We start from the raw sequence: 25,547 nt of genomic DNA, 5'->3' as shown, positions 1-25,547 counted from the left end.
ACTTCCCCGAATTCCACGGAGGGCCCGCTTCTATTATTCACCGAGAAGCACAGGGGAGGGCGAAGTATACTATTCCAGGAGCAGCGACTGCAGTAAGATTAGAATAGCAAGCTAGGGACCAAGTTTAGCATCTCAAAGAGAAACCCTAAGGTCCTTCCCCACACCCGGATGTCTGCACCTGCATGGGGCGTTGCCCTCAGTAGGAGCCATCTTGCTCAGGAGTGCTGTTTAGGGCTTAGCCTGAAAGTCACACTTCTCTGTTCCTGGGGCAAGTGAGCACCGAGCTCAGGCCTGTGGGGCTGTACTCTGGCCCTCACCAGTCTCTGTACATCATGGCTGGCCCAACAGTAGGCTGCTTGGCTTACTTTGCCTCTCACCCCAGAGGGTGCATTCGGGGAAAGCACAGTCGATGCTAGGAGCTTGGGTCGGCTGTGCCTAGAGAGACAAGTGCGGAGGAGAAGATCCGCAGCTGTCCATCAACAAAGGCATCTGGAGACAGAAACAGCCTGCAGAATACACCTCCGGCCTCCTCAGCCTGGATTTCATTCTCTGATTTCCTCAGGGTCACCAGGAAAAGCAAGATCTGGATTGGAGGCAAAGGTTTTTGGTGGTGGTGGTGGTGGTGGGAATTGAACCCAGGGCCTCGCCCCTGCTAGGCAGACTCTGTACTAGGGAGCCACACCCAGCCGTATTCCTCAATCCTTCCTTCCTTCCCTCCCTCCTTCTTTTCCTCCTTCCTCCTTTCCTTCCTCCGTTTGTTCCTTTCTGCAATACTGGGGGTCAAACCCAAGGGCATACTCCACAGCACTTGATTTTTTCAATTTTGAGGCAAAGTCTAAGTTGCCCAGGCAGAACTCAAATTTGTCGCCCTTCTGTCTCCTCCTTAGTGCTAGGATTACAGGTATGTGCCTCTGTGCCTGGCTTCATAGTTCTGAATTTTTTTTTTTTCTTTTTGAGACAGGGTCTCACTATGTAGTTTAGTCAGGCCTTGAACTCACAGTGACCCTCCAGCCTCAGCCTCCAGAGAGCTGGGATCACAGGCATGCACAGGCCTGGAAACAGCATTTCCAAAGTAAAAATCAAAACCAAAAGGGTCGGGGATTTAGCTCAGTGGTTCCACTGCCTGTTCCCAAGCTCGATCCCTGTACCAAAAACCAAACCAAACCAAACCAAAAACTCACCACCTTACTGAGTGCTTCCATGTGTCACTGCTCCAGCCAATTTACAGGCACTATCTAACCTTCACAGCAGCAAAACAAATGTCAGAAAAAAGACAAATGTCAGACTACGATTGCTCTTTCACCCATCACACCCCTTCTCGCCCCCTTCTCCCCGGGTCACTTTGGTTTATGGATGAGAAGACCCAGGAACAAAAGCGCTAGAGTAACTGGATCTGGGATGGGTTGCCAGGGAGAGGCGGAGCTGGGTTTTCCGGCTCTCTGCCAGTGCGTTCCTGGGCTCCCAGGGCCTCTCCTTCCTCTGCCGGCCCTCGGATGCCCTCTTGAAAGCGGAGGACTCTGGAGCTGTGGGGGGAAGTCCTTGGGACTTCATGGTCTCCAGGCAGAGGTGCTGTGCCGGGCGGGGATGTAGCTCAGTGGCGCCGCGCCTGCCTGGCAAGTGCAAAGTCCTGAGTTTGATCCCCGGTACCAAACAAACAAGCAAACAAAAAATAGTGCTGTGTGCAGGGAAGGGATGAAGAGCCACTAGTACAACGCAGCCAGTAGGGTTTGGATCATTAGAAATCTGGGGTGTAGACTGGGCGTGGTGACGCACGCCTGCAGTCCCGGCACTCGGGAAGCTGAGGCAGAAGCAGCACCCCAAGCCTGCCTGGGCTACATGGTGAGTTCAAGGTCAGCCTGCACTACATAGCGAGACCCTGCCTCAAAAAACAAAAACGAATAAAACAGCAACAACAACAACAAATTGCTGTCGTTAAGTGAGATAGTAAGTACTCAGCAAATGGCAGCAATAGCTTTCCCAGACTTTGTATAAAACCATACATTTACAACATTTGTCTATTATCACAGGCGCCACGCTGTCCTACTCCTTGTGTTACCCACTGAGTACACAATCCCGCGTTAATACAGTGTCTAGCTCTCTCCCAGTCACCCAAGCCAATCCCTGGTATCTCCTCCGAATCTTTCCCACGTGCGTATGCAGCACCTGCCACTGGAGGGCGGCCAGGGGATAGCGTTCCTTGAGCAACAGAGCGGTTTGTTTTGCTTTGTTTTGTTTTTCTCGTACTGGGTTTGAGCCCAGAGAATTCTCACTGAATACTCCCTCGCGCCTTTTTATTTTTTATTTTGAGATAGGGTCTCACTAAGTTGCTAAGTTGCCCAGGTCGATTTGAGCTTTTCATCCTCCTGCTTCGATCCCAGACTGTTGGGATACCAGGAATGAGACATTATGCATGGGTTTTTGTTTTGTTTTTATTGTCTATCTTTTATTACGCTCTTTAATTTTTGCTTTGGGGTTCTCATACGAAACAAAGCGTGTAATAGTCAAATTTCCATGTCAGATTTATTTAACTTAATATTATGGTTTCAAGGTACATCCATTTTCCTACAAATGGCTCAAATTTATCTTTCTTAGAAAGCCATTGTATGTAAATATCACACTTTGTTTATCCATTTATCTCTTCATGAACATATAGGATATTTGCAAGATTTAGCTATTATGAGTTGTGCTGCTATAAACATGCGTTGTTTTTTTTTTTTAAACATTAATGGCAACATTTATTTTGGAGATTTTTCCTTATCAGTACCTAAAGAGCATCCTTGGGCCAGGGATTTAGCTCAGTGGCTCTGCTGCCTGCCTCGCAAGCGGAAGGACCCGAGTTTGATCCCCGGTACCAGAGAAAAAAAAAGTGGTTCTTGTTGTTTTAATTAGTTATTTTTATCTTTTGAGGTGGTCTCTCTGTGTAGCCCGGGCTGGCCTCGAGCTCATCATCCTGCCTCAGCCTCCTGAGCACTGGGATGTGTGCCACCATGCCACACTGTCACCCTTGTTATTTCCCAGCTGCATAGCAGCTTGCTGCACAAACGTATCATACGGTACTCATTTCAGTAGCTTTCCAATATATTTAGGTTGTTTTCTTATAAAAATATCTTTCACTAGGCTGAAACAAAATGTATTTAATTCAGTTCAATTAATAAATATTTAACAGCAAGTAACTTGTGTCCAGTTTCATTGTTACTTGTTTTGTTTTCTGTTGTCCTGAGGAATGAAGACAGGGCCTTGTGCACACGAGGCAAGCACTGCACAGTCCCCGACCCCCTGTTACCCCGCCCCCACTTTTTGAAGTATTGGGATTGAACCCAGGGCCTTTGCACTGAGATAAATCCCCAGTCATTTTTTTCTTTCTTCTTGTCTTTTTTTTTTTTTTTTTTTTTTTTAAAGAGAAAGGGTCTTGCTTTGTAGTTCAAGCTAGACCTGAACTCCCTATGTACCCCCAGCTGCCTCTAACTCATAGTGGTCTTCCTGCCGTGGCTTCCCAAGTGCTGGGATCACAGGCATGTGGCACCCCAGCCATTTTTAAATGTTACTTTTCATTTTGTGACTGAGTCTCCCTAAGTCACTAAATTGCCCAGACTGGGCTCAAACCTGGCAATCCTCCTACTTCAGCTCCCAGTATTGGGATTGCAGGCAACTATCTCTGGCTCTGTATCAACCTTTATATTGAATTCTGCTTATAAAAGTTTTTGCAAGACAGACAAGGTTCTTGCCTTCATGAAAGTTACATTCCCAACCCTATACTGTGGCCCACATCTCTAATCCTAGCTATTTGGGAGGCTGAGTCAGGAGGATCCTTTCACTCTAGGAGTTTGAAGCCAACTTGGGCAACACAGAAAGACTCCATTTGAAAAGGAAAAAAAATGAATTCCAGTTACATTGAAGCTATATTCTAGTTAACAAAGCATCATTTTCAAGCTTTTTGTTCTTTTTTTTTGGTACCAGGGATCAAACTCAGGACCTTGTGCTTGCGAGGGAGGTGCAGTGCCACTGAGCTAAATCCCCAGCCCTCAACCCTTTTGTTCTTAAAAACTTGCCTCTGGGGCCAAGGATTTAGCTCAGTGGTTCCGGTGCATGCCTTAAAAGCGCAAGGTCCTGAGTTCAATCCCTGGTACCAAAAAAACAAAAAAAGCAAAACAAAACCCACTTGCCTATGATTATCACTCTACTAGGGCCAGTTACATAATTTGAGAGGCCCAGTGTAAAATTAAATGATGGTGTTCTTTGTTCATACAGCAGGAAAGAGGCCACGGATTTAGCTTAGTGGTTCTGTGGCCTGCCTCAAAAGCTCAAAGTCCTGAGTTCGATCCCCGGTACCAAAAAAAAAAAAAAAAGAAAGCAGGAAAAAAGTGTTGGGGATGGTAGTGCATGGCTGTAATTCCAGCACTCAGGAGGGTGAGGCAGGAGGAATGACATGAGTTCCAGGCCAACCTGGGCTACATAGTGAGTTCAAGCCCATCCTGAACTATAAAGTGAGACTCTGTCTCAAGAAGGTGCCTCCCCTGGAACAAACTCCCAATGATGAATGTCATCATATTGTATACCTAAAATGTACCAATAAACTTAATGAATAAAAAACAACAAAAAAGAGAAGGTGCCCTCCAATTATTAAGAGTTCTACTATGGTGATCACAGAGCATTACAACTCAGACACAGCGCCCCCTTGAAGCATAGGACCCTAGTGACTGCCCTGGTCACACGCCATGACATTTATTCTATCTTTATAGTAGCTCTGTGCTTTCACTGGTCTGTTCAGTCCACTGAGACTCGATGCCAGGCAGACTATGAAGTGTCTAATTCACCCGGAGGCTCTGTAGGTTGTCGAGAGCCATTCTTCATAATTTCTGGGGAACAATCATTTCATAATTAAAGTATGACTATAGCTGTCTAGGGCCCAATGTCACTTTGCCCAGGAGCCGGCTATGGCAGAAACATAACTGTTTTGCTATGGGTCACAAGTTGATACTGAGTACATCAGCTGAAGACATCCTAGCTCTTCAAGAACCCAACAGTAATAAAAAAGAGGAAGACCACCTGGAGGAAGGACAACTTCCTTATTATTCTGCTATCTTGTCCCTCCTACTATTGTAAGAATGCTCTCCTTACCGCCCTCACCAAGTTAAGATGCTCAGGCTCCTAAGGTCCTCATCAGCATAGGATCACTGCCACCCTATGAACTACCGGATGTGCCCTCTGATTGCTGTGTGCACCCAGTAAATCGTGGCCAGCTCGGGGCGTCTTTGTCTCTGCCCTCTCTGAGACATGGACCTCCTGGTCCACCATATACTTTGAAATTATGCAACTCTCTATTGTCTTTCTTTCTTTAGCCCTCACTGTCCCTCTTTCTAGGCAGTCGGAGGATTGATTGTCCCCCAATAGTAGGTCTGCTGGAGAAATGAGAATGCTGGCCTGCATTCATCGGAGGCAGCTACCTAGCAAGCGAGTGCTGTGCAGTGTGCGTGTGTGTGTGTGCATGTGTGCATGTGCGTGTGTGTGCGTGTGTGTGTGTGTATGGTGGTGAAGCTGGCTGGTTGGGGCAACGGTTTTATGCCGTTTATATAAGTAACACATACAGTGCTGAAAATTAGAAAAAGGAAAAAAAATTGGTGATGTACTGTGAAAGACTTAAGCATGTATTTGTTTGTTTGTGTGTTTGTTTATTAATATTTATTTTATTATTATTTTATTATTATTATTTTATTAATTATTATTAATTTATTAATTTGTTATTATTTATTATTTATTTATTTTTATTAATAATTTTTAAAAGACAGGGTCTCACTATGTAGTCCAGGGTGGCCTTAAACTCACGGTGATTCTGCCTCAGCCTCCTGAGTGCTGGGATGATTTTATAATTATTTTAATAGCCACTGAAATAAATTTTGTTTTTAAAGTGGTTGGTATCAAACTCCAGGCTTCATGCATGCTAGGCAAGCACTCTACCACTGAGCTATATCTCAGGCTCCTGACATAAGTTTTTGAATGGTGACCACAGTGCTGTGAGAGTGGCCAGCAGGGCAGGGGAAGCAGGCATCTAACTCTCTGGAAAATGTGTGGAAAGCCCACCATGGAGGTGACCTTCAGCTGTCAGTAACAGGAAGATGAAGATGCACGCTGTGGAGAGCTAAGGAGGCTGTGTCGAGCCAGAGGGAGGTGGTGTGCTTGGCCCCCGACGTGAAAGTACTGGAGCAATCAGGCAGACGTGGCTGGACACTGAGTGAGGACCAGAGGGACCAAGCCCTGCCTCTGAGACCAGCCCTGCTAATCACTGGCTTTCCTCTGACATGTGGAGACATTGCCATGCAGAAGCAGTTGAAAGAATTAGGAGAGAAAATGTGCTAGAGTTCTTTGTGAATTATGCTCAATTAAGGTGTTTTGTTTCCATGTAGATCTAAGTGTAACAAATACTGCAAGCATCTGAAGGTGTGTGTGAGTCATGCTGGCTCTTTGCAACTTCAGTGATGGTGTGGAAAGTTAGGGAAGCAGACTAAAGGCAGCAGGTGTTTGTTTACTCTCAATTGCTGAAAGCAGGGCTCCCTTCACATCTGCTCCTGGCTTTCCCTTCTGCTAAGATCAGAATGGTTTATGGTTCTCTGGGACAGGCCAGGCCGGGACCCGCCACCCCACCTTAAGAGGTCATGAGTGTAGACCTGACCAGGTTGCATACAGGGCCATATGGGTTCCCTTCTGACAGTTTTATGGTGTTTCCACGAAGAGAATTTCAGTCTCTTGCCTTGAATTTGTTCACGTGACTCCTAAAACATCTATTTGTATACACCTCCTCCTCCTCCTCCTCCTCTTTGGTGGTACTAAGAAGTGAACCTAGGTCTTTCTCACTGAGCTACATTGCCAACGTTTTCTTATTTATTTATTTATTTATTTATTTATTTATTTATTTATTTTGGTACCGGGGACTGAACTTGGGACCTTGTGCTTGTGAGGAAGGTGGCAGAACCACTGAGCTAATCCCTGGCCCTTTTATTTTTTATTTTGAAACAGTTGCCCAGGCTGGGCTCAAATTCTCCATCCTTTGCCCCAGCCTCCCAGAATGCTGGGATTTACAGGGATGCACTACCACCCCAGCTAAAATATCTTCTCATCTTTTTTTCTTCTCATTTTATAAACTTAGTTCCACAAATCCTTCTCTGAGATTCCAAAATCCTCAATACTTTGAACACTACAAATTTTGTTTTTAACTCACCTGGTGGCAAAACCTGGCCTGAGTTGCATTCATTTGGTGGCAAAACCAGACATGAAGCTATGTATAATCGTCTTTTACCTCACCTAAAGTGAAGAGCTTTGCATTTAATGCAGGAACATAATTGTGCTTATTATGCACTTCAGATCTGCATACCTATATTAAGTGGTGGCTTTTCCAGCATTCTGTAACCTTCTAATAGAATTATTGGGGTTACATGTTGTTTTTTTTTTTTATCTGATTTGCTTACTTGTGGTTTGAATAAATGAACATTGATTATAGGTGCCTGAACTGGCAATGATGGAAGACACAAATATTTTACAGCAACAGGAACAAACAACCCTGTCAACAACTGCACACACACATTATGATGCGTATGTTTCTCAGATTAGTATGAAAATTCTATGTACATACTTATAATACAGAAGACATTTATAACTAATTGTATATTTAATAAAAATAAAATATTTATTTGAAATCTTTAGAAGTATAATTTTTCACAGTTCCAGGCATAGAAATGCTCACTAAATTTGTAAGAGTATTGAACATTCTCAGAATCTGTTAACTTGATCCCAGCTACATTGTAGAGAAGCACATAAACAAGATTACCATTTTTCTTTTTGTTGCTTAAATTAGTCCAGCATTTAATTACATTACGTTCTTCCACTTATTATATAAGGCAGGTGCAGCGCCACTGCGCTGAATCCCTGGCCCTATATAAGGGCTGATGGGGAAATTCTTTCTAAAGGCCACTCACAGTGCCAGTTCTGCAGTCTCATTCCTGGTGCTGAGCATCCCCAGACAGTAGCAGGCTCCCCCTCCAGGTGTCACGGGTGTGAAGGGCAGCATTGGAACAGGGGTTCACCAAGTGGCTTTTTAATTTCATTGAAGTTTTATAAGTTCCAGGTCAAGATCATCTTTATCGATCTGCAAACGCAGAATAGAAATAAGTTGGCATCTTCCTGCTCCTATACTGTGCGGGTAGCTGCTAGGGGCTGAATATTTGTTACCCCCAAATTCAGATTTTGAACCCTAATTCCCAAGGTGAGAGTGTAAGAGGTGGGTGTGTTGGGAGGTGATGCATGCCCGTACTCGGGGGCTCAGAGCAGCTTGCTCACCCTCCTGCCCCGCAAGGACAAAGCTGGAGAACACCGCCTGCAGGGACGCTGCCCTCCCTGCAGTGGGCTAATTCTGTTCTGAGACTCCAACTTCCAGAGCTGTCAGCAATACCTTTCTGTTGTTACAGCAGCCTGCAGAGACTAAGGCAACAACTAAGTGTGGAGCAACAATAGAGTTGTTTTGTTTTCTTTTGAGACAGGGTCTCACTATGTAGCCTGGGCTGGCCTCAAACACATGGTGATCCTGCCGCCTCAGTTTCCTGAGTGCTCCACTCTTTTTTTGGAACAGCAAGAGCCGTGGAGCCTAAACACAGGTCCTTCACCGCCACAGATGAGGACGTAATTTCCCTTCACATGCTGACTGCTGTTACTCGGGTGAGGAGAGAGAACATTGCAGTGAGGCCTCTGAAGAGGATGCTGCGGTGGAGAACTAGACGAGCCCTGAGAGCTGGTTCAAGGCTCCTGTGTGCATCCCTGCCCTCGGCACAGCCTTCCCAGGGCCACAGAGGAGCCCAAGGGAGGCCGTACTACCAGCCAGAGCGACCATCCTGCAGACTGGCACAGTGAGGAAACGCTTCTCACTAGGAAGGTGGGAAAACTTCTCAGCCTTACGATGGTCTTCCTGGTTTTAGTGACTTTTATGTATCATCATCATCATCATTTGTGGTGCTGAGGAGTGAACCCAAGGCCTCTGCACTGAGCTACATCTCTAGCCTGTTTTTGAGTCAGGGTCTCACTAAGTTGCTAAGTTTGGTAGGCTGGGCTTGAACTTGGGATCCTCTGGCCTCGGCCTCCCAGAGTGCTGAGACTATGGGCAGGTGCCACCATGTCCACCCCAGTAAATATTAATTTGGTTGATACTCGTAATTCTTTGGTTCTGTTTGGTTGAGAGGCTAGTGAGAGATCCTCTCTGCTCTTTTCTCACTTCTTACCTCAGTGGCTCTCAACTACTCCCTAGGGAATATTTTGAAACCTCATGTTTCTTTTTTTTTTTTTTTCCTGTTACTGGGGATTGAACTCAGGACCTTGTGCTTTCAAGGCAGGTGCAGCACCACTGAGCTAAAACCCCAGCCCCTCATGTTTCTTTTTATTAGAATGGTGTAGGGGGCACTATGGGCAGGGCTGGGGGCAAGCTTTCCTTTGAAACACAGCCTGTATAATGAAGAAATGTCTTTCATCCAGATTCTTAAAGGTCCCCTAGGACATTCACGTAGAAGAAAGCTTGTGTTTAATTCTGCGAGCCTATAAATTAATACAAGTTTTGGAAAAAAAATGTAAATATACAATGAACTTTCTAGGCATGCAATTACAGTTCTGTGGGAATTTAGGGAAGACTGGCTTTGCTACCGAGAATCCTTCAACATTTCATGAAGTCACCTCTTGGATGGTGACACACTGGAGGTGGCTGAGTCACCAGCTCTGCACCTGTGTGGCTGTGTTGAGTGGCCCCTTCTCTGGGGTCCCACCAGGATGCAGGTGCACACCACAGGCTACCAGGGATACAGGCCTGGTGCTCACACCAGGGTACCATTTATGCCATTTCGAGAGAAGTTACTGTTCTTTTGCATCCCTTTTGCAGTATAGGCAGAGACACATTTTGAGTTTTTTGAAGGTATGTGTGTAGGAAGGTTGTACCATGTATGACTTCAGTTCATGATGGAGAGGGGATCATTATAAAATACTGTAACGGGGCCGGGGATGTAGCTCAGTGGTTCCGTCGCCTGCCTCACAGGCACAAGGACCTGAGTTCGACCCTGGTACCAAAAAAACCCAAATAAACTATAACAAGTTCTAGTCAGTCTTACAGTATTTGGCTTCTTTCCACCTTCTTTGGAGGAAGCAGCCAGAAAGGACTTCTTTTCCTTTCCTTCTCAGAGCAAGCCCCTTTGTCTTCTGCACACCCAACTTCAGGCCCTGTCTTAGTTATTTTTCTCTCGTTGCTGAGACAAAATACCTGACACCCAAAGTTAAAGGAGGAAAGGTTTATTTGTAGAGGTTTCAGTCCATAACTGGCTGGCTCCAAGGCAGGGTGGCACATGGTAGAGGGGCAACAGTTCAAGGTACCAAGAGACAACCACAGCTCTTTCTTTTGTTTTTTTTTTTTTTGGTACCAGGGATCAAACTCGAGACTTTGCACTTGCCAGGCAGGCGCGGCACCACTGAGCTACATCTCTGGCCCTACCACAACTCATTCTATTCCTTATGTGTTACTCAGACTACTCAGGGCGGGTGGCACTCACACCCTGAATCCTAGTGTCCTTGAGGCTAGCACTGCATGGATCAGTCACACTCTAGATTCAGTCACCTCCAGAAAAAGCCCCACCTAGGACTGTATGAGGCTTTGGAGGACATCTAGACAGCACAAGCCTTAAGATTCTGTCCCTGGACCCCAAGGACTCATGCTCGTCCCTTTATCCCATTAGCCCATCTCCAGGAGTTGTCAAAGTTCTTACAGTTTCAGCACTGCTGAGAAGTTCACATCTCAAGTCTCTGAGACTTAAGGCTGAAAATCCCTGAAAAGAAATGAAAATGAAAAGAAAGTTAAATACTACCAATGCTGAATGGCACAAGATAGACTTTTCCATTCTAAAAGTTATAATAGGAGGATACAAAAGAATGAGACCAAAGCAAGACCAAAATCTTGCTTTTATTTTTTTTATTAAAAAAATTTTTTTTTTTGGTTTTTTGAGGCAGGGTCTCCCTTTCTAGTCCAGGCTGGCCCTGAACTCACTATGTAGCCCAGGCTGGTCTTGAACTTGCAGTGATCCTCCTGCCTCAGCCTCCCGAGTGCTGGGTCATAGCTGTGCACCACCACGCCCAGCTGCAAGATGGAAATCCATCAGGGCAAACCCTAAACCCCACAGCTCCACTTCCAGCAGCCCCAGCAAGCCGTGCCGAGCTGTGAGCTCCAAAGGGCTGTGCAGCTCCACCCTATGGCACTGCTGGTGGTTGGGGCACCCATGGCTCCTCTTTGGGGTCAGTTCTGCTCCCCCTGCAGTTTTCCTCAGATGATCCACAGTCCTGGCGTCGCCGACCTTCTGGGGTCTCCACTGCGCTTCGTCTTCACACTCACGGCTTCACACTCCGCCCTCCCAGGGGCACCCTGCCCGGCCTCCCAGGTCTTCTGAAATCTGGGTGGAAGCCTTCCTGACCCCACAACCGTTGCATTCTGCGTATGCCTAAAACCAGCACCAGGTGGATGATGCCAAGGTCTGCTGCCAGCTGGAGCAGCAGCCAGGCTTCCTTCTCTCTTCTCTGTAGGGGTCAAGTGCCTATGAACCAAATTCTGAGGAGCAACTTTCCTAGGCTGCTGTCATTCTGGAACATGGAGCTCTGGGGCTTTCTTCCCAAGCAGTCTCTCACTTTTGCAATTTTGAGGCTGTAGAGTGGAGGCCTGCTGCTTCTTGTGATGCCCTCAGGCCATCTTTTCTGTTCACCTGTTCCTTCTCAGCAATTAAGATCTCCTCTACTCTATCTTTGCAGTTTCCGGCCAAACTCAAAACATTTTGAATCATTTTGCTCAGCTCTGGTTCTTTGCTCTTTTCTTTTTTTTTTTTGGTACCAGGGATCGAACTTGGGACCTTGCACCTGTGAGGCAGGCACCTTAACCACTGAGCTAAATCCCGGCCCTCTTTGCTTTTCATTCTCAACGTAGATCTGGCTGAAAGCCCCAGCGGCAGCCACGCCACCACCCCAACGTCAGACCGTTCTGAAATCTGTTCTGCCAGATGAATCAGTCGGCTGCCCTTAGTGTCAGTCTCAGGCAGTCTCTGGACACGAGCAAAATGCACAGAGACTCTCTGCCAAGCCGCGCACACATCATGTGGAGTCCGACAGCGGATGCAGTCCTCCTCCTCAGCAGAGTCCTCTCAAGCCTGGTCTTTACCGGCTTTCTGGTCTGCTTCCGACTAGAGTGCCCCACACAGCACAGTCCAAGGGGTTCCGGCTCTCATTTTCAGTCGGCATCTCCAAACCTTCCCGACTCTTCCCCGAGCCAGTCAGTCCCAAAGGCTCCTGAACCACCCGGTCAGGTATAGTCACAAGGATCCTGTTTCTCTCGTACTAAACCCTGCCTCAGTTGCTTTTCTTTTGTCGTGGAGACAGAATACCTGACACCCAAAGTTAAAGGAGGGAAGGTTTATTTAGCTCACAGTCTGTAGAAGTTTCAGTCCATATTGGCTGGCTGCAAGGCAGGGTGGCACATGGCAGAGGGGTAACAGTTCGAGGCAGAACACAGCTAAGGCAGCAGGAAACAACCACAGCTCCTTCTGTCCCTTCGATCTTACCCAGACTATTGCGGGCAGGCAGCACTCGCACCCTCAACCCTAGTGCTCTTGGACCTAGCATCGCACCCTGATTCAGCAGTGCACTCTAGGTGCAGCCACCCCACACAAGGCCCCCCGAGGACTGCACGAGGCTCCGTGGGCCATCTGGACCCAGCCGAAACAGGCCCATCGCCACCGCCAGCGGGCAACACAGCCGCCAGGCCTGCTGTCCGGACAGGCTGGGCCTCTGCTGCCCCCCCAGGCCGGCGATGACGCACCACCTCTGGTGCTTCTGGGCAGCTCTCGGTTCAGAGCGGCTGACAGACAGGCCCCGTCGGGGTGGAGAGGATGCTGGCTCCTGCCCCCCCCCCCCCCCCCGGCTCCTCTTCCTCGTTCGGGTCTCTCGGGTCTTTCCGGGGAGCGGCTGAGCGCCCTACACGCAGCCGCCTTGGCCTCCACTCGCTTCCCCCGCCTGGCCCTCGGGTGGCCGGTGCCCTCCTTCCTCTGCAGTCCTGCCACTGCCTCGCGGCTCCCCAGCGCGGGCCAGGCCCCCTTCCCGGAGTGCGGCCGTCTTTCCCCGCCTCCACCCAGCTCCCGTCCTCGCCCCGCCCCGTCTTCCGCGGTGTCGCGGGGCCTCTCGGAGGTCGGCGCGCCCCGGGCGTGCGCTCCGGTCCCGCGGCCTCGCCGCGCCCGCGCCTGGCGTGTAGGGCGGGCCAACCCGGGCGGCGCCGCGGCGGTGGGAGGCGCCCTCCGGCAGCCCACGGCCGCCCGCCTCTTTCCTCCTCCAGCGCTCTGCTCTTGGGCGTCCCGGCGCCGCCTCTCCCTCGGGCTCCGCGCTCCGCGCTCCCGCGGCCGCCGCGCCCAGGGCCGCAGACGGGGGTGGGGTTGGAAGCGGCGAGGCGGGGCGAGGCGGCGGAGGACGCGGGGCGCGGGCGGAGCGGCCGGGCCTGGGCCTGCAGCCGGCGCCGAGGTAGGAGCAGGCCGGGCGGGCGCGGGAGGCCGGGAGGCCGGGAGGAGGCGGCGGGAGGTGGAGTCCCGGGGGTGGCGGCAGCGGAGCCGCGAGGAGGGGACGGCGCTGCCCCCCGGCTCCGCCTCCGCCGCCTCCGCGGGCTCCGGTCCCGCTTCGCGCCGGCCAGACTGGCGGGCGCCCAGGGAGGCCGCGCCGGGCCGGGCCGGGCCGTGCCGTGCCGTGCCTTGCTCACCGCCGCCTCTCGCTAGATGCTGCCGCCGCCGCCGCTGCTGCTGCTGGCGCCTCTCTTCCTGCGGCCCCTGGGCGCCGTCGGGGCGCAGACCCCCAACGCCACCTCGGAAGGTGCAGCCTTCTCCCCGCGACGCGGGCCCGGTCCCTCCGCCGCCCCTGCCCGGTCCTCAGCCTGCAGCGCCCTCTTCGGTGCCCTCGCCCGACGCCGCCGAACTACTCCTGACCTCGTCTGTCACCCCGCATTGCCACCCAGCACCCCTTTTCTCCGCTCCACATTGCTACACGACACCGCCTTTCTGTGACTGAATTATCCCCTCAGCCCTGCCTGGCTTTCCTGGCCCCACATGGCTGCGATTTCTCCCCTTCCTTGGCCCCGCTTGGGGTCGCCCTAAGGTCCCCCTCCCCTCTCCTAGCTCACAGAGCCTCGCCGAGGCCCTTCTCCTTGCCAAGTGCCACCCACGTCATACCCTTCGAGATTTCGTTACTCCTCCATTACCCAAGTGGCGGCCTTCCTTCCCTCCAGTTGCTCAGTCCTGTCCTCCAGGCCCCTCTGGCCCGCCCCGCCCCGTACCTGTCCGCACCCCGCCTGCTGACCACGCCCTGCGGTCCAGTCTCTCGCAGCCCGGCCTGCCTGGCTCGCTCCCACCGCCCCTCTCTGTGCCTCCCCGACTCACCTCCAGGTTGCCAGATCATACACCCGCCCTGGGAAGGGGGCATCCGCTACCGGGGCCTGACTCGGGACCAGGTGAAGGCCATCAACGTCCTGCCAGTGGACTATGAGATCGAGTATGTATGCCGCGGGGAGCGCGAGGTTGTGGGGCCCAAGGTTCGCAAGTGCCTGGCCAACGGCTCCTGGACGGACATGGACACCCCCAGCCGCTGTGGTGAGTCGCCTCGGAGCCCCTGCTCCCCGGAGACCTTTCCTTTCCGCTCCAGCTTCGCGTACTGCTTGCAAGTCAGCACTTTCATTCCAGTGTGACCGAATTCACACATTCGTTAATGAAGGATTACTACGTTTGCAAGAAGGTGCTGTTGTGTGCAACTGGAGGTAGCAAAGCTAGCAGCCTGCACACTTCATCTTCCCTCCATTAGGCTCTTGATCATTGGATGAAACAATTTTATTACTTTATGAGTTATTTTCTTTGAGGTAGCAGATTATCCAAAAAAACTCTGAAATGATTTCACTACATTTCCCCACAACCATGACAGCAACTCAGAGACAGTATGCTTAGGAACCCAAAGCAAGTTTGATATTAATGTGAAGCAACCATGATAAGAAAAACAAATCTGATTGTGCATGCCAAGTTATATACAGTACATCTACACATTTCACTGACACAGAACCGCCCACTACAGCAGTCTGCGAGGAGATCCCATCTTGTGTGCTTAGAGCTCCATCTTGGGTTCTTGCAATGGAAATGCTGTTTCTTGTTTTGGGAATGTGTGGATGCTGCAGGGTTAAGGGAGGAGTGGAAGGTAGGGATGCAAATCCTTTTGACACCTGGTTTTCTGTAAAGCAGGATGCTTGTGGACCCAAACCCAACTTGCTCAGGGGAAGTGACCTTCTCCAACTCGCCTCTCTTCTCATTTTCCCGTCTCTCCACAGTCCGAATCTGCTCCAAGTCTTACTTGACCCTGGAAAATGGGAAAGTTTTCCTGACGGGTGGGGACCTCCCAGCTCTGGACGGAGCCCGGGTGGATTTCCGGTGTGACCCCGACTTCCATCTGGTGGGCAGCTCCCGGAGCATCTGTAGTCAGGGCCAGTGGAGCACCCCCAAGCCCCACTGCCAGGGTGAGGGGAACAGCTGGCCGCATGCAGCTGATGAGGACACTTGATGATGGGAGTGGGGGGAATGGGTGGGGCGCTGTGAAGAATGGGGGCTTGGAAAGGCGGAGGGGAAAGCCCAACTCTCCCATCATCACCTGCCTCAGACCTCCTTCTGTAGCCCCCAGTATCCACCCTACCTACATTAGTGGCTTCTTTCCTTTTCTCTTTTTGTCTTCCTGCTCCCACTTGGGCCTTGCTTTTTATTTTCCTTTGTGAATCCCACCCTCTCTCACCTTCTTAAACACTCTAGTGTTCCCTAGACTAATATCCTTTCTCTGAACTTACAACTTTCTCTGCATCACCCTCTTTTAGAATTGATCCTCCACCACCCATTCTATAAGAGAATTATTGTAAACATTCAGAATTAATTCCTATATTCTTTTCATAAAAACCGATAGTCCGGTTTGGATGCCTGTAATCCCAGCTCTCTGGGAGACCAAGGCAGGAGGATCACAAGTTAAAGCCACCCTAGGCAATTTAATAGTGACTTAGTGAGCTACTGTCTCAAAAAAAGAAAAAAGAAAAAGGGGCTAGTGATGTAGCTCAGTGCAAAGGGTTCAGTCTCCAGTACAAAACCAACCACAATAAAAATTGATAAGGGACCTGGCAGTGGAAACGTACTGGTGTAAAGGGACTCAGAATTGGGGGAACAGTTCAGGAGTGGGATGGGAGGAGATCAGTTCTCCTCCTGGGTGGCCTCCTGTCATTCTGCAAGGGACTCATCTGTGGTGCCTGCCACCTGTATTGCCGTCTAGCTCTGCAGACTTCTCCCTTTTCTGGGCACACAGACTCTCCCTCTGCAGTGCTCTCTTCTGGAGAGAGCAGCTCCATTTCTATGCTTCACGCTGCTTCTACCCCTGTAAGGTACTTGCAAAATCCCAGTCCTGTCATTCTTCAACTTAGTCAAGTTATTCTCTTTCTAGTTTATCGCTCCATTCTGGAAATGGGGTGATGAATCAGGGGTGGGTTTAGCATGAAGCTACTGAAGCTTAATCTTCACTTCCTTACATGTCCCTCTCTGCTCTAATAGAGGGCTCTAAGAATGTGGTCACACATGGCAATCGATTTTTGTAAAAATTGCAAAAATGCAGTACTTTAACAGCAGTTGCTCACAACCAATTGAACTTGTAAATTTTTTGCTTAAAGGGAGACCCCCTACAATTTCTAATATTCAGGCTCCACAAATCCAGAACCTGCTCTGCCTCAGCTGTTGGGCTTCAGTCTCAAATTCTGTTGTCCTATGAAAAATAAAAGAAGAAACCACAAGTCCTGACCCCCAGCCCCGCCTTGCTCTTATCCCCAGGCACCCTCCCCTCGGGAGCACAGGCTTCGGGTCTCCCCGGTCTTCGACACGCACAGGTGTGGGAGGGGCTGGGGCACAGGCCTGGGAAGCGGGGTGCCCTGGTAACTCTTCTCTGCTCCCGTCTTTCCTGCTGCCAGTGAACCGAACGCCACACTCAGGTGAGATGGGAAGCCCTTCCTGCAGCCCTTCCTCCCTCTCCACTCACCGGAACCCTGTCCCCGCTGTGGGTGTGTCTTTGTCCTCCACCCCTTCCTCGCACCCACCCCAGTTGGCGGCCTCCTCTTTCCTCCCTGCCTGTCCGGACTCCAGTCCCAGTTTTCCTCCCTTCTCCCTGCCTGGCTGCGCTCCTGGGACTCCAGCAGGGGGCGGCAGCGTGCTGGGAGGCCCTGTGCTGCTCCTGTCCTGGGGGGGGTTCTGCCTGCCTCCCGGTGGGCGTCCCCTGCTGGGATCCCCTCAGCCCGCCCCACGTCCGCCTTCCCTCTGCCCAGCCCCGTGCTCCTCAATCCCTCACCACTCCTCGCGTCCTCATGCATTTCTGTGTCCAGACCCCTTCCTGTCCCAGTTTCCCTTCAACCCGTCCTTCCCCCGGTGTGCAGACCTCAGGCGCGGCCCCTCCAGTTGGGCGACTGCCTCTTCGGAGTTTGGCCCTCTCCCGCCGGCCAGCACGCCCGGTCCCCCTTTCTCCTCCCTTGGGTGGGACCCCTCCTTTCGGTGCATCCCGCCCCCCTGCTGTCTGCTCCTCCCCTGTCTCCCCTCCCCCCTCCCCCTCCCCCACGTGTCCCCCTTTCCCCTGATCCCATCCCCCCCCCCCCGTCCCACCCCCCCACCGCGCTCCTGACGTCAGCACCCCCTCCCGGTAGTCACCGCCTCCTCCTCCTCCCTCCCCCTCCTCCCTCCTCCCCCCTCTCTTCCTCCTGCTCCTCCTGCTCCTCCTCCTCCTGCTCCTCCTGCTCCTCCTCTTCTGTCTCCTCCTCCTCCTGCTCCTCCTCCTCCTCTCCCCCTCTCCTCCTCCCCCTGCTCCTCCTCCTCCTCTCCCCCTCTCCTCCTCCCCCTCCTCCCTCCTCCTCCTCCCTCCTCCCTCCTCCCTCCTCCTCCTTCTCCTCCTCCTCCGTCTCCTCCTCCTCAGTCTCCTCCGTCAGTCAGCGCGGAGAGTCCGCGGCCGCGGCTGGCGTGGCCAGAGCCCAGGCTCGGGCAGCCTACCTTGCGTGCTTCCTCGGGGCCTGGCCTGCTCCTCCCCGACCCCGGGGATGGAGGCGCCCCTCCAGCGCCCCCTCAGCAGCCCTCCGCGGGAGAAGTGTCCCCCCTGAGCGCCTCTCCTCCCGCCATGGGTTCGGGGCCCGCCGCTCCCCGGCCGGGGTGGCCCTGGCTGGGGTGGCCGCTGCCGCTTCTGGTGGCGCTGGCGGCGGGGCTGGCCCCTCTGTGGGCCTCGCAGACTCCGCACCCCCCGCGTCCTCACCCAAGGGTCCCCCCGCACCCCTCCCCAGAGCGGCGCGCAGTCTACATCGGGGCGCTGTTCCCCATGAGCGGGGGCTGGCCCGGGGGCCAGGCCTGCCAGCCCGCGGTAGAGATGGCGCTGGAGGACGTGAACAGCCGCAGGGACATCCTGCCGGACTACGAGCTCAAGCTCATCCACCACGACAGCAAGGTAGCCCGCGCGTGGGAGTGGGCCTGAGGGGCTTGGGGCAGGGGCCAGGCCGTGCGCTCCGGTCCCTCTGGGACTTCGAGGCAGACTCCCCGGTGGCCTGCGTGCGGTGACCTGGGGCTTAGGAGCTTGGGGAGGGTGGCAGGACTGGTGGCTGCAGATGAGGGTCTAGGGGTTCAGATGTTAGTCAGCTTTTGCCCTGCAGGGGGAGGCTCTCGGAGGTGTAGGGCTTGGGGAGATGGGTGGTGAATTTAGGGTCTTGGCTGATCCCGGTTCCCTGGGAAAGTAAACTAATCCTGGGTTGGGTTGGGGGCTGGAAGGAACGTCAGAGGTGGGGGCTGGAGCAGGGTTTACGTTTACCATGGGAACAAGGTAGGTCTTGCGTAGGTTGTGGCTGGAGGAGTAGGGAGAGAATGAGGAAATTTCGAGGGACTTGAGAGCTCTAGTTTATTTACCAAAACAAACAGCGAGGTAGCTGTGAGCCCTCCCTGACTCCGAGTCCCTCTATCCCAACGCTATTGAGGATTCATAGCTTGTGGAAATGTATGAGCTGTGGGAGAGACAGGGCCAAGAGGTGGGGCCCTCACGACAGCGTGGGGGTGTAGAGGAGTCAGGATACAGGAAAAGAAAGAGAATGGAAAAGAGTGGAGTGGAGAAGGGAGGAAGGAGGGATGGTGGTCGGTGATCGGGAGGGCTCCCCTCCGGAGGGGTCCTGGGGCATCCTGTGGAGCTTGGGCCATGACTTTACCTTCCCCTTTGGCACCGTGGCCTCTAGGATTTGAGATGAAAATGGGGTAAAGGGTTAGAAGGAGAGAGAAAGGAGAAGAGGAAGGCAAGAAAATGTGAGTTCAGGGATATTAGAGGTTAATAACTCCCTCCAGCTGTCAATCCAAAGTGAACAGCTGGGGAGCGGGCAAAGATATGCCACAGAGAAGGAAGGGGATTGATCTCTAACATGTGGCCCCAGAGGGTTAAGGGGTTGGAGGTGGGTGACAGAGGTGAGGGTTAGGGTGTGCCAGGGACTTATCCCCATTCTCTAGGACATGAATACACATCTCAAAATAGGCAGGTGAGGGGAGAGGGGCTAGGAATAGGGGTGCAGCTGGGTGGAGAGGAGAACACAAGGATTATTAGGAGCTTGGAGAGAGAACTTAAAATCCATTTGGACTTCTCAAACATCAGTGTACATAGAGCCACCAGAGGAGTTAGTTGGAAATACAGATTCAAATTCTTTGGTCAGAGAGGAATCCCAAATAGCACCTGCATCTTTACCAACAGAAACCCTGCCTGGTGGATGCCTGAACTGTCTCTCACCCCAGGGTGCCGATGGAAAGAGCAGCAGGGTACAGGGAAGAATTAGCTGTTAGGTTTGGGAGGTAGGAAGAGAAATAGGTCAGCTTTGGTGGAGGAGACATGTTAGGGGAGCAAGAGGGATGATTGATGGAAGTGGTGGATATGAGGACAGACTTTGAGAGGAAGGAAGTACAAGCTTTGTGATGGAGAGGCCAAGCAGGGAGCTGACACTCACATGCCATGACAGGTGGTCCCCTGCAGGTGTGGGGGAGCAGATGGGTGACCTGAGAGCAGGGAGCTAGAGGGAAGGTAGCAGAAGCTGCAAAGGGTGGGACGAGAAGGGCCTGGAGTGTGTCACCTGGAATTACCCTTCCCTGCCAGCAAGTGCAGACCCTTGCGAGAGCAGAGGACGGGGAGAATGAAGGAAGCATGTTGGAGAATGGAGAGAATCTTACAGAGAAAGGGTTTGTGGTGATGAATAGGGTGTTGAAGGGATTTGAAAGAAGAAAATGAACAAACAGAAGCAGACTGCACACAGTAGGAGTGATGACATCACCAGGGTCTTGTGTGTCCGTTCTCCCAGTGCCTGCTGACCATTTCTTCAGATGAGAAGTGGTGGGGGTTGCTGAGGGATCTGGGGAAGGCTGGGCACAGGATCTGGAGCAAGAGATGCCGGGAAAGTGCAGGAAGCTGGAACCCCAGCATGGCAAAGACACACAGAGACGCCCCAGTGGAAGGCCTGAAGAGAGAGCCTTCAGAATGTAGTTGAGCACTGCTCTTGGCAGGAGGTACGGTGGGGTGGCCCAGGGTCCAGGTGACTCTTAGTTCTTTAGTCCTGCCCGCCCCAGCTTCCCACAGTGTCCCGAATGTCAGGTCTCAGTGGGGAGCGAGCAGGCTCCAGAGGACCTTCTTTATTTGCTTTCTACTCGCTCAGCCCCCAGCCCACCCTCCTGTCCCCTGTGCTTCCTGTCTGTGTCCCTTCTGCTGCGGCTCCCCACTGGCTGCCATTTCTTTTCCACTTCCTTTGAGGCTCCAGCAGCGTCCGAAATGTCATGTTTCAGCAGGAGGGGAACAGGCTGTGGGGAGACCCCTGACTAGCGCCTCCTTCCCGCTCAGTCCCCTCCTTCCAGCTCTCTCCTGCTTTCTGAGTTGCTTACTTTCCCCACCTCTGTGCCTTTCTTTTAGGCAACATCTAGTTTCTGGAGAGTTCCATTCTGCCTTTTCTCCCCATTCTTTCCTGTCTTAGATTCTTCCCTACGCCTAACCCCCCGTGTCTTGTTTTCCTAATGGACCTGTCAAATGGTAGGGCCCAGCAGGAGGGGAAGGGGTACAGAGCAAATGCCCCACTGGTTTTGTTTCTGTTTTCACTTGTTTACTTATCACTAGCCCTGAAAAGAGAGGAGGGAAAAGAGGAAGATTTGAAAAAAGGGAGAGAGGAAGGGGGAGTTTGCAGAGGCAAAGGAGGAAATTTCGTAACAGGCTTTGAGGAAGCTGTGTGGGACCTGGAGATGCCTGTGGATGGAAACATAGGGTGGGGAGCAGGGGTGACGGGCAGGTGGCTGAGCCAGAAAAGAGAATGTGGGTTAATCCTGAAGGAGGGGTGTGCGGGAGCAGAGAGGGATAAGGGGTCAGACAGAAGACAGAAGAGGTTGTAGTGACAGAAGAAGCAAATCTGACAAAACAGATGTCAAGAAGGAAAAGAATGTGGTAATTGTAATAAGGAGGGTAATTGAGAAGGAATCCGGTTGTCTGAGAAGATAAGGCCGTAGGAATTACGAGTGAAGAGGGCCCTGCTGGAGCCTGCCCTCACCCCTCCTCGTTGACCCAGTGTGACCCAGGGCAAGCCACCAAGTACTTGTATGAGCTGCTCTACAACGACCCCATCAAGATCATCCTCATGCCTGGCTGCAGCTCTGTCTCTACACTTGTGGCTGAGGCTGCCCGGATGTGGAACCTCATTGTGGTAAGTAGCCTGCGGGGTCAGAAGATGAGGTTGCTCCCTCTGGGGCTGTACGAAGTGCGGCTGGCGGGTGTGTGTTTAAGACGGGCAGGGATGGAGGGCTCTGTGTATACCTGAGCTTGCCGCCTCCGTGCAAAAGCAGCCCCACCTGGTTCCTCATCACAGGGAACTGAAGTCGATCAGAGCAAGAGCATCTTGATTGTGAGGGGCATGTGGCCTTCTAGACTCCCTTTCTCAGGGCACAAGTAGGGAGGTTGGGAGGGAGCAGAAAACCCCAGAAGCCTGGAAAGGGTAAAGGAGCTCTGAGGGGCCCTCAGAGGAGCCCACCGCGGACTTCTCTTGCCTGCACTGTCCTCAACCCTCTTTAGCTTTCCTACGGCTCCAGCTCACCAGCGCTGTCGAACCGGCAGCGCTTCCCCACGTTCTTCCGCACACACCCGTCAGCCACGCTGCACAACCCTACCCGTGTGAAGCTCTTTGAAAAGTGGGGCTGGAGGAAGATTGCCACCATCCAGCAGACCACGGAGGTCTTCACGTCGGTGAGGAGGGACTGGGGCGCTGCGAGGGTGCTCTGTGCCGCGTCCTGTGGAGAGAGGAGGTGGGATTCAATCTGGGGAAGTCTCGGTTTTGTTTTTAAATCCAAGAACACATTCCAAGTGAGTGAAGTGCATGTTCTTTCTGTACCGGGGAACAAGGCAGTGGAGGTTTGGGGCCACCTTTTTCGTTCTGTGATTTTATTTTCCTGCCAATGCTCTGTTCCCCTGACAGACCCAAAGTGACTCAGTTCTACTGAAGTAGATTGGATTCCAAGTTGAGTCAAGAGGAGAAAGGGAATAGGAAATAGGATCCCGGGAGCTCACGTCAGGCAGCAGGGATGGGAACGGGAACCAAGAGGTGAAGGTGGTGGAGAGGGAGATAGGGCGGAGAGGAAAGGGAGTGATGGGGCCGGAGGGAGAGAGGCGGGAGGCTGGAGACAAACACACTGAGACAGTGGCAGACGGTGGCAGACAGAGGCACGGTGCCCCGGTGCCCCGAGTGGCGAAGGGACGGGGGACTTGGGGAGAGGGGAGCGTGGCTTGGGGTCTGACGTGGGCTGTCTGCTGCCCCCGTTGTTCTCTTCTCTGGGTCCTCTGCCCACTGGTGTTCAGCAGCCCCTTCACCCTCCTTTCTCTGCTTCTCAGCAACTCTGGCCGTTCTTCTGTGAACCTTTTGTCCATCCGCCCCTGCCCTTGAGGGGAAGTTGCTCCCTGTGCCCTCTGGCCCTGGCCCTGCCTCACTTCTTGTGGCTCCTCTGTGTTTTCCTCTCGGTAGTAGAGGGTGAATCGAGGGTGAATCGGGTGGCATCCCTGGCACGGACCCACCTAGAAGCTGCCTCCGGGAACTGAGGCACTTTCCCAGAGCCCCTCACCTGGGTGCAGAGCTGCTGGAGGACACTCCAGACACCTCTCCTGCACTCTGAGTGTGGTCTGCAGTTAACATCTCTGTTTACTCCGTTGTGCACCTCATGTTCCTATTTGTCTCTCACTCCCATCTTAGACTCTGGATGACCTAGAGGAGCGAGTGAAGGAGGCTGGAATCGAGATTACCTTCCGCCAGAGTTTCTTCTCGGATCCGGCTGTGCCGGTCAAGAACCTGAAGGTGGGCTGGCTCACTGTGGTGGGCTCTGTGTGCAGAGGGGCAGCTAGGGGCCAGTGGCTTGGAGAGCAGAGTTGAGTGGGACCCACTTTGATTCTGTGGGGCAGCAGCCTCTCGGGACGATGAGCTCTGTCTTCCAGCTGATGCTCGTTCGCCGGCTGCCCATTGACCATTGTCCTGCACTGAGCGCTTTGGGAGGGAGAGCAGTGCCATGAGAGTGTCCGGCTCAGGCCCAGGCGTGCTGGCACCCTCCGGAGCTCTTCCTGTCTCCACTTGCAGCGCCAGGATGCCCGGATCATCGTGGGACTTTTCTATGAGACCGAAGCCCGGAAAGTGTTTTGTGAGGTAGAGTTGGGATGTGTAGGTGGGTCTAGGTGGACTCTCTGCCTTAGTTTTTTTCTGGGGTCTCCTTACTACATCTCTGTTTAATTTTTTTTTTTTTGGTACTAGGGATCGAACTCAGGACTTTGCGCTTTTGAGTCAAGCATGGTGGCACTGAGCTAAATCCTTGGCTCTGTTCAAATTGATAGCAGTCAAAATGACTGAGGTGATGCTTGATACGGTGCCTTTGACTCCATCTTTTGTCTGTACCCACACTCGCGTGCGCGCTCTCTCTCTCTCTCTCTCTCTCGCACACACACAGACGCACACATACACACATGCATGGCCACGTGTGGTACTTTCTCACATTCCTCCCTCTTTTGGTTCTTGGCTGGCCCGTGGATCCCATCTTTCTTGGCTATCTGGAAAGACCGCTCTGACAAAGGAGCTCGGCAAGACCTTAGGGTGCGGGGTTGTTGAACCCCTTCCGTTACCCCAGGCTTGTAGCTTTCTTTTCTTAATTCTGCCGCTCTTCTCTGATTCCCAAGAGCCTTACTAGTGTCCAGCGAGAGAATGGACACAAAACCCCCAGCCCGTACCCCAGCTCCCCTTCTCTGTGGGCAGGTGTACAAGGAGCGGCTCTTTGGGAAGAAGTATGTCTGGTTCCTCATTGGGTGGTACGCTGACAATTGGTTCAAGACGTATGACCCGTCCATCAACTGCACAGTAGACGAGATGACCGAGGCAGTGGAGGGCCATATCACCACTGAGATTGTCATGCTGAACCCGGCCAACACCCGGAGCATTTCCAACATGGTGAGAGTGCAGGCTGCAGAGGGGACGGCAGCGTGGCAGGGAATGGAGAGCTTGGGGCATGCATAAGAGGGGAAGGGGTCTGCGCTGCTGGGAGTTGTTTGTGTCACGTCTCCTGTGGATGCCACCTCTGCTCTGACTTCTGTGGGCGGGAGAGAGCGAGAAAGGAGAGCGGTATATTCAGTAGGTCCCTGATGAGCGGAAGGGCTGTTACCATGGAAACAAGGCGCAGTTGGTGAGAAGTCAAATGAGGGAGCAGCTTTAATGATAATATAGGTGCTCGTGTACGATAACATAGAGGCAAGCACACCTTTACCAGAGTGTTATTCCTGGGCAGAAACATATTTTATTTTCTTGGTGACTTATATCCTTATCTCAGGAATTGCTTAATATTCACTCATGGTTGATACAAAATTAGCTTGGATTCTGATTTTTTTTTCAAGTGATTCTTTTTTTAGAATTTTAGATGCAAAAGAAATTTTTGAAGTAATTTAGCCCCAGCTAGCCAGCTAGTGATAGACTGGGAGCTGGAAGGTGGAAGCAGCCCTGCAGGGCCGGGGCGTGGTGAGTGTGATGTGGCCTGCTCAGCGCTGCGCCCTAGCGTGTGGATCCAGGGTAGGGTAATCTGTGTGTCTGCTGTTGCACCGTGTATATCAGTGGGTCTGGATATCTGCTTTTGAGAGCGTGCAGGGGTGGGAGGTAATAGTGGTAAAAGCTCCCCAAATAGCTTATTTAGAAAAGTCTTAGTAACAATTGATTTTATGTGGTAAATTCAGAGCTTAATGATTTTAGCAGACCTAACAGCAACATGGTATAGATTTCTTATTTAAGTCTTGCAAACTGGGAGGATTGGGACTCAGGCTAAGCAATGTCCCAGCACATGCGCCTTCGAGTGGTCCTGCTGGAACCTGAGTCCTAGTTGAATCTAATTCTAGACTGGTCTGCCCCATCCTTTTCC

The 25,547-nt window shown here is 52.2% G+C and overlaps 1 protein-coding gene and 1 long non-coding RNA gene across 10 annotated transcripts in view; one reads left to right on the top strand and one right to left on the bottom strand.

Annotated features, from left to right (window-relative positions):
- Nucleotides 1-7,659: 7,659 nt before the first annotated feature.
- Nucleotides 7,660-14,479, bottom strand: LOC106009526 (uncharacterized). Its single transcript, XR_001183588.3, has 3 exons — nucleotides 14,262-14,479; nucleotides 10,782-10,841; nucleotides 7,660-8,137 (listed from the first exon to the last, which is right to left on the bottom strand). It is a non-coding gene; the product is annotated as an uncharacterized LOC106009526 (long non-coding RNA).
- Gabbr1 (gamma-aminobutyric acid type B receptor subunit 1) overlaps nucleotides 13,429-25,547 on the top strand; it is a 27,484-nt gene continuing 15,365 nt past the window's right edge. For 2 of the 9 annotated variants that reach the window (XM_004847125.4, XM_004847124.4), the window contains exons 1-11: nucleotides 13,429-13,563; nucleotides 13,812-13,905; nucleotides 14,475-14,678; nucleotides 15,401-15,586; nucleotides 17,063-17,083; nucleotides 18,410-18,570; nucleotides 21,689-21,823; nucleotides 22,189-22,359; nucleotides 23,357-23,458; nucleotides 23,735-23,800; nucleotides 24,401-24,592. In XM_004847125.4, the coding sequence (XP_004847182.1) occupies nucleotides 13,812-13,905; nucleotides 14,475-14,678; nucleotides 15,401-15,586; nucleotides 17,063-17,083; nucleotides 18,410-18,570; nucleotides 21,689-21,823; nucleotides 22,189-22,359; nucleotides 23,357-23,458; nucleotides 23,735-23,800; nucleotides 24,401-24,592 (1,332 nt within the window). In that variant the 5' untranslated portion in view covers nucleotides 13,429-13,563. The remainder of the gene's footprint in view (nucleotides 13,564-13,811; nucleotides 13,906-14,474; nucleotides 14,679-15,400; nucleotides 15,587-17,062; nucleotides 17,084-18,409; nucleotides 18,571-21,688; nucleotides 21,824-22,188; nucleotides 22,360-23,356; nucleotides 23,459-23,734; nucleotides 23,801-24,400; nucleotides 24,593-25,547) is intronic. The other 7 variants (XM_004847126.4, XM_021260174.2, XM_087210380.1 and 4 more) reach the window with 4 other exon arrangements.

Source organism: Heterocephalus glaber, unplaced genomic scaffold, assembly GCF_053883595.1.
Source record: "Heterocephalus glaber isolate CG9 unplaced genomic scaffold, H.glaber_assembly_v1.0 deba00001141, whole genome shotgun sequence".
Lineage (NCBI taxonomy): Eukaryota > Metazoa > Chordata > Mammalia > Rodentia > Bathyergidae > Heterocephalus > Heterocephalus glaber.
The sequence above is the reverse complement of the archived record's forward strand: the minus strand, read 5'-3'. Positions and strand labels throughout refer to the sequence as shown.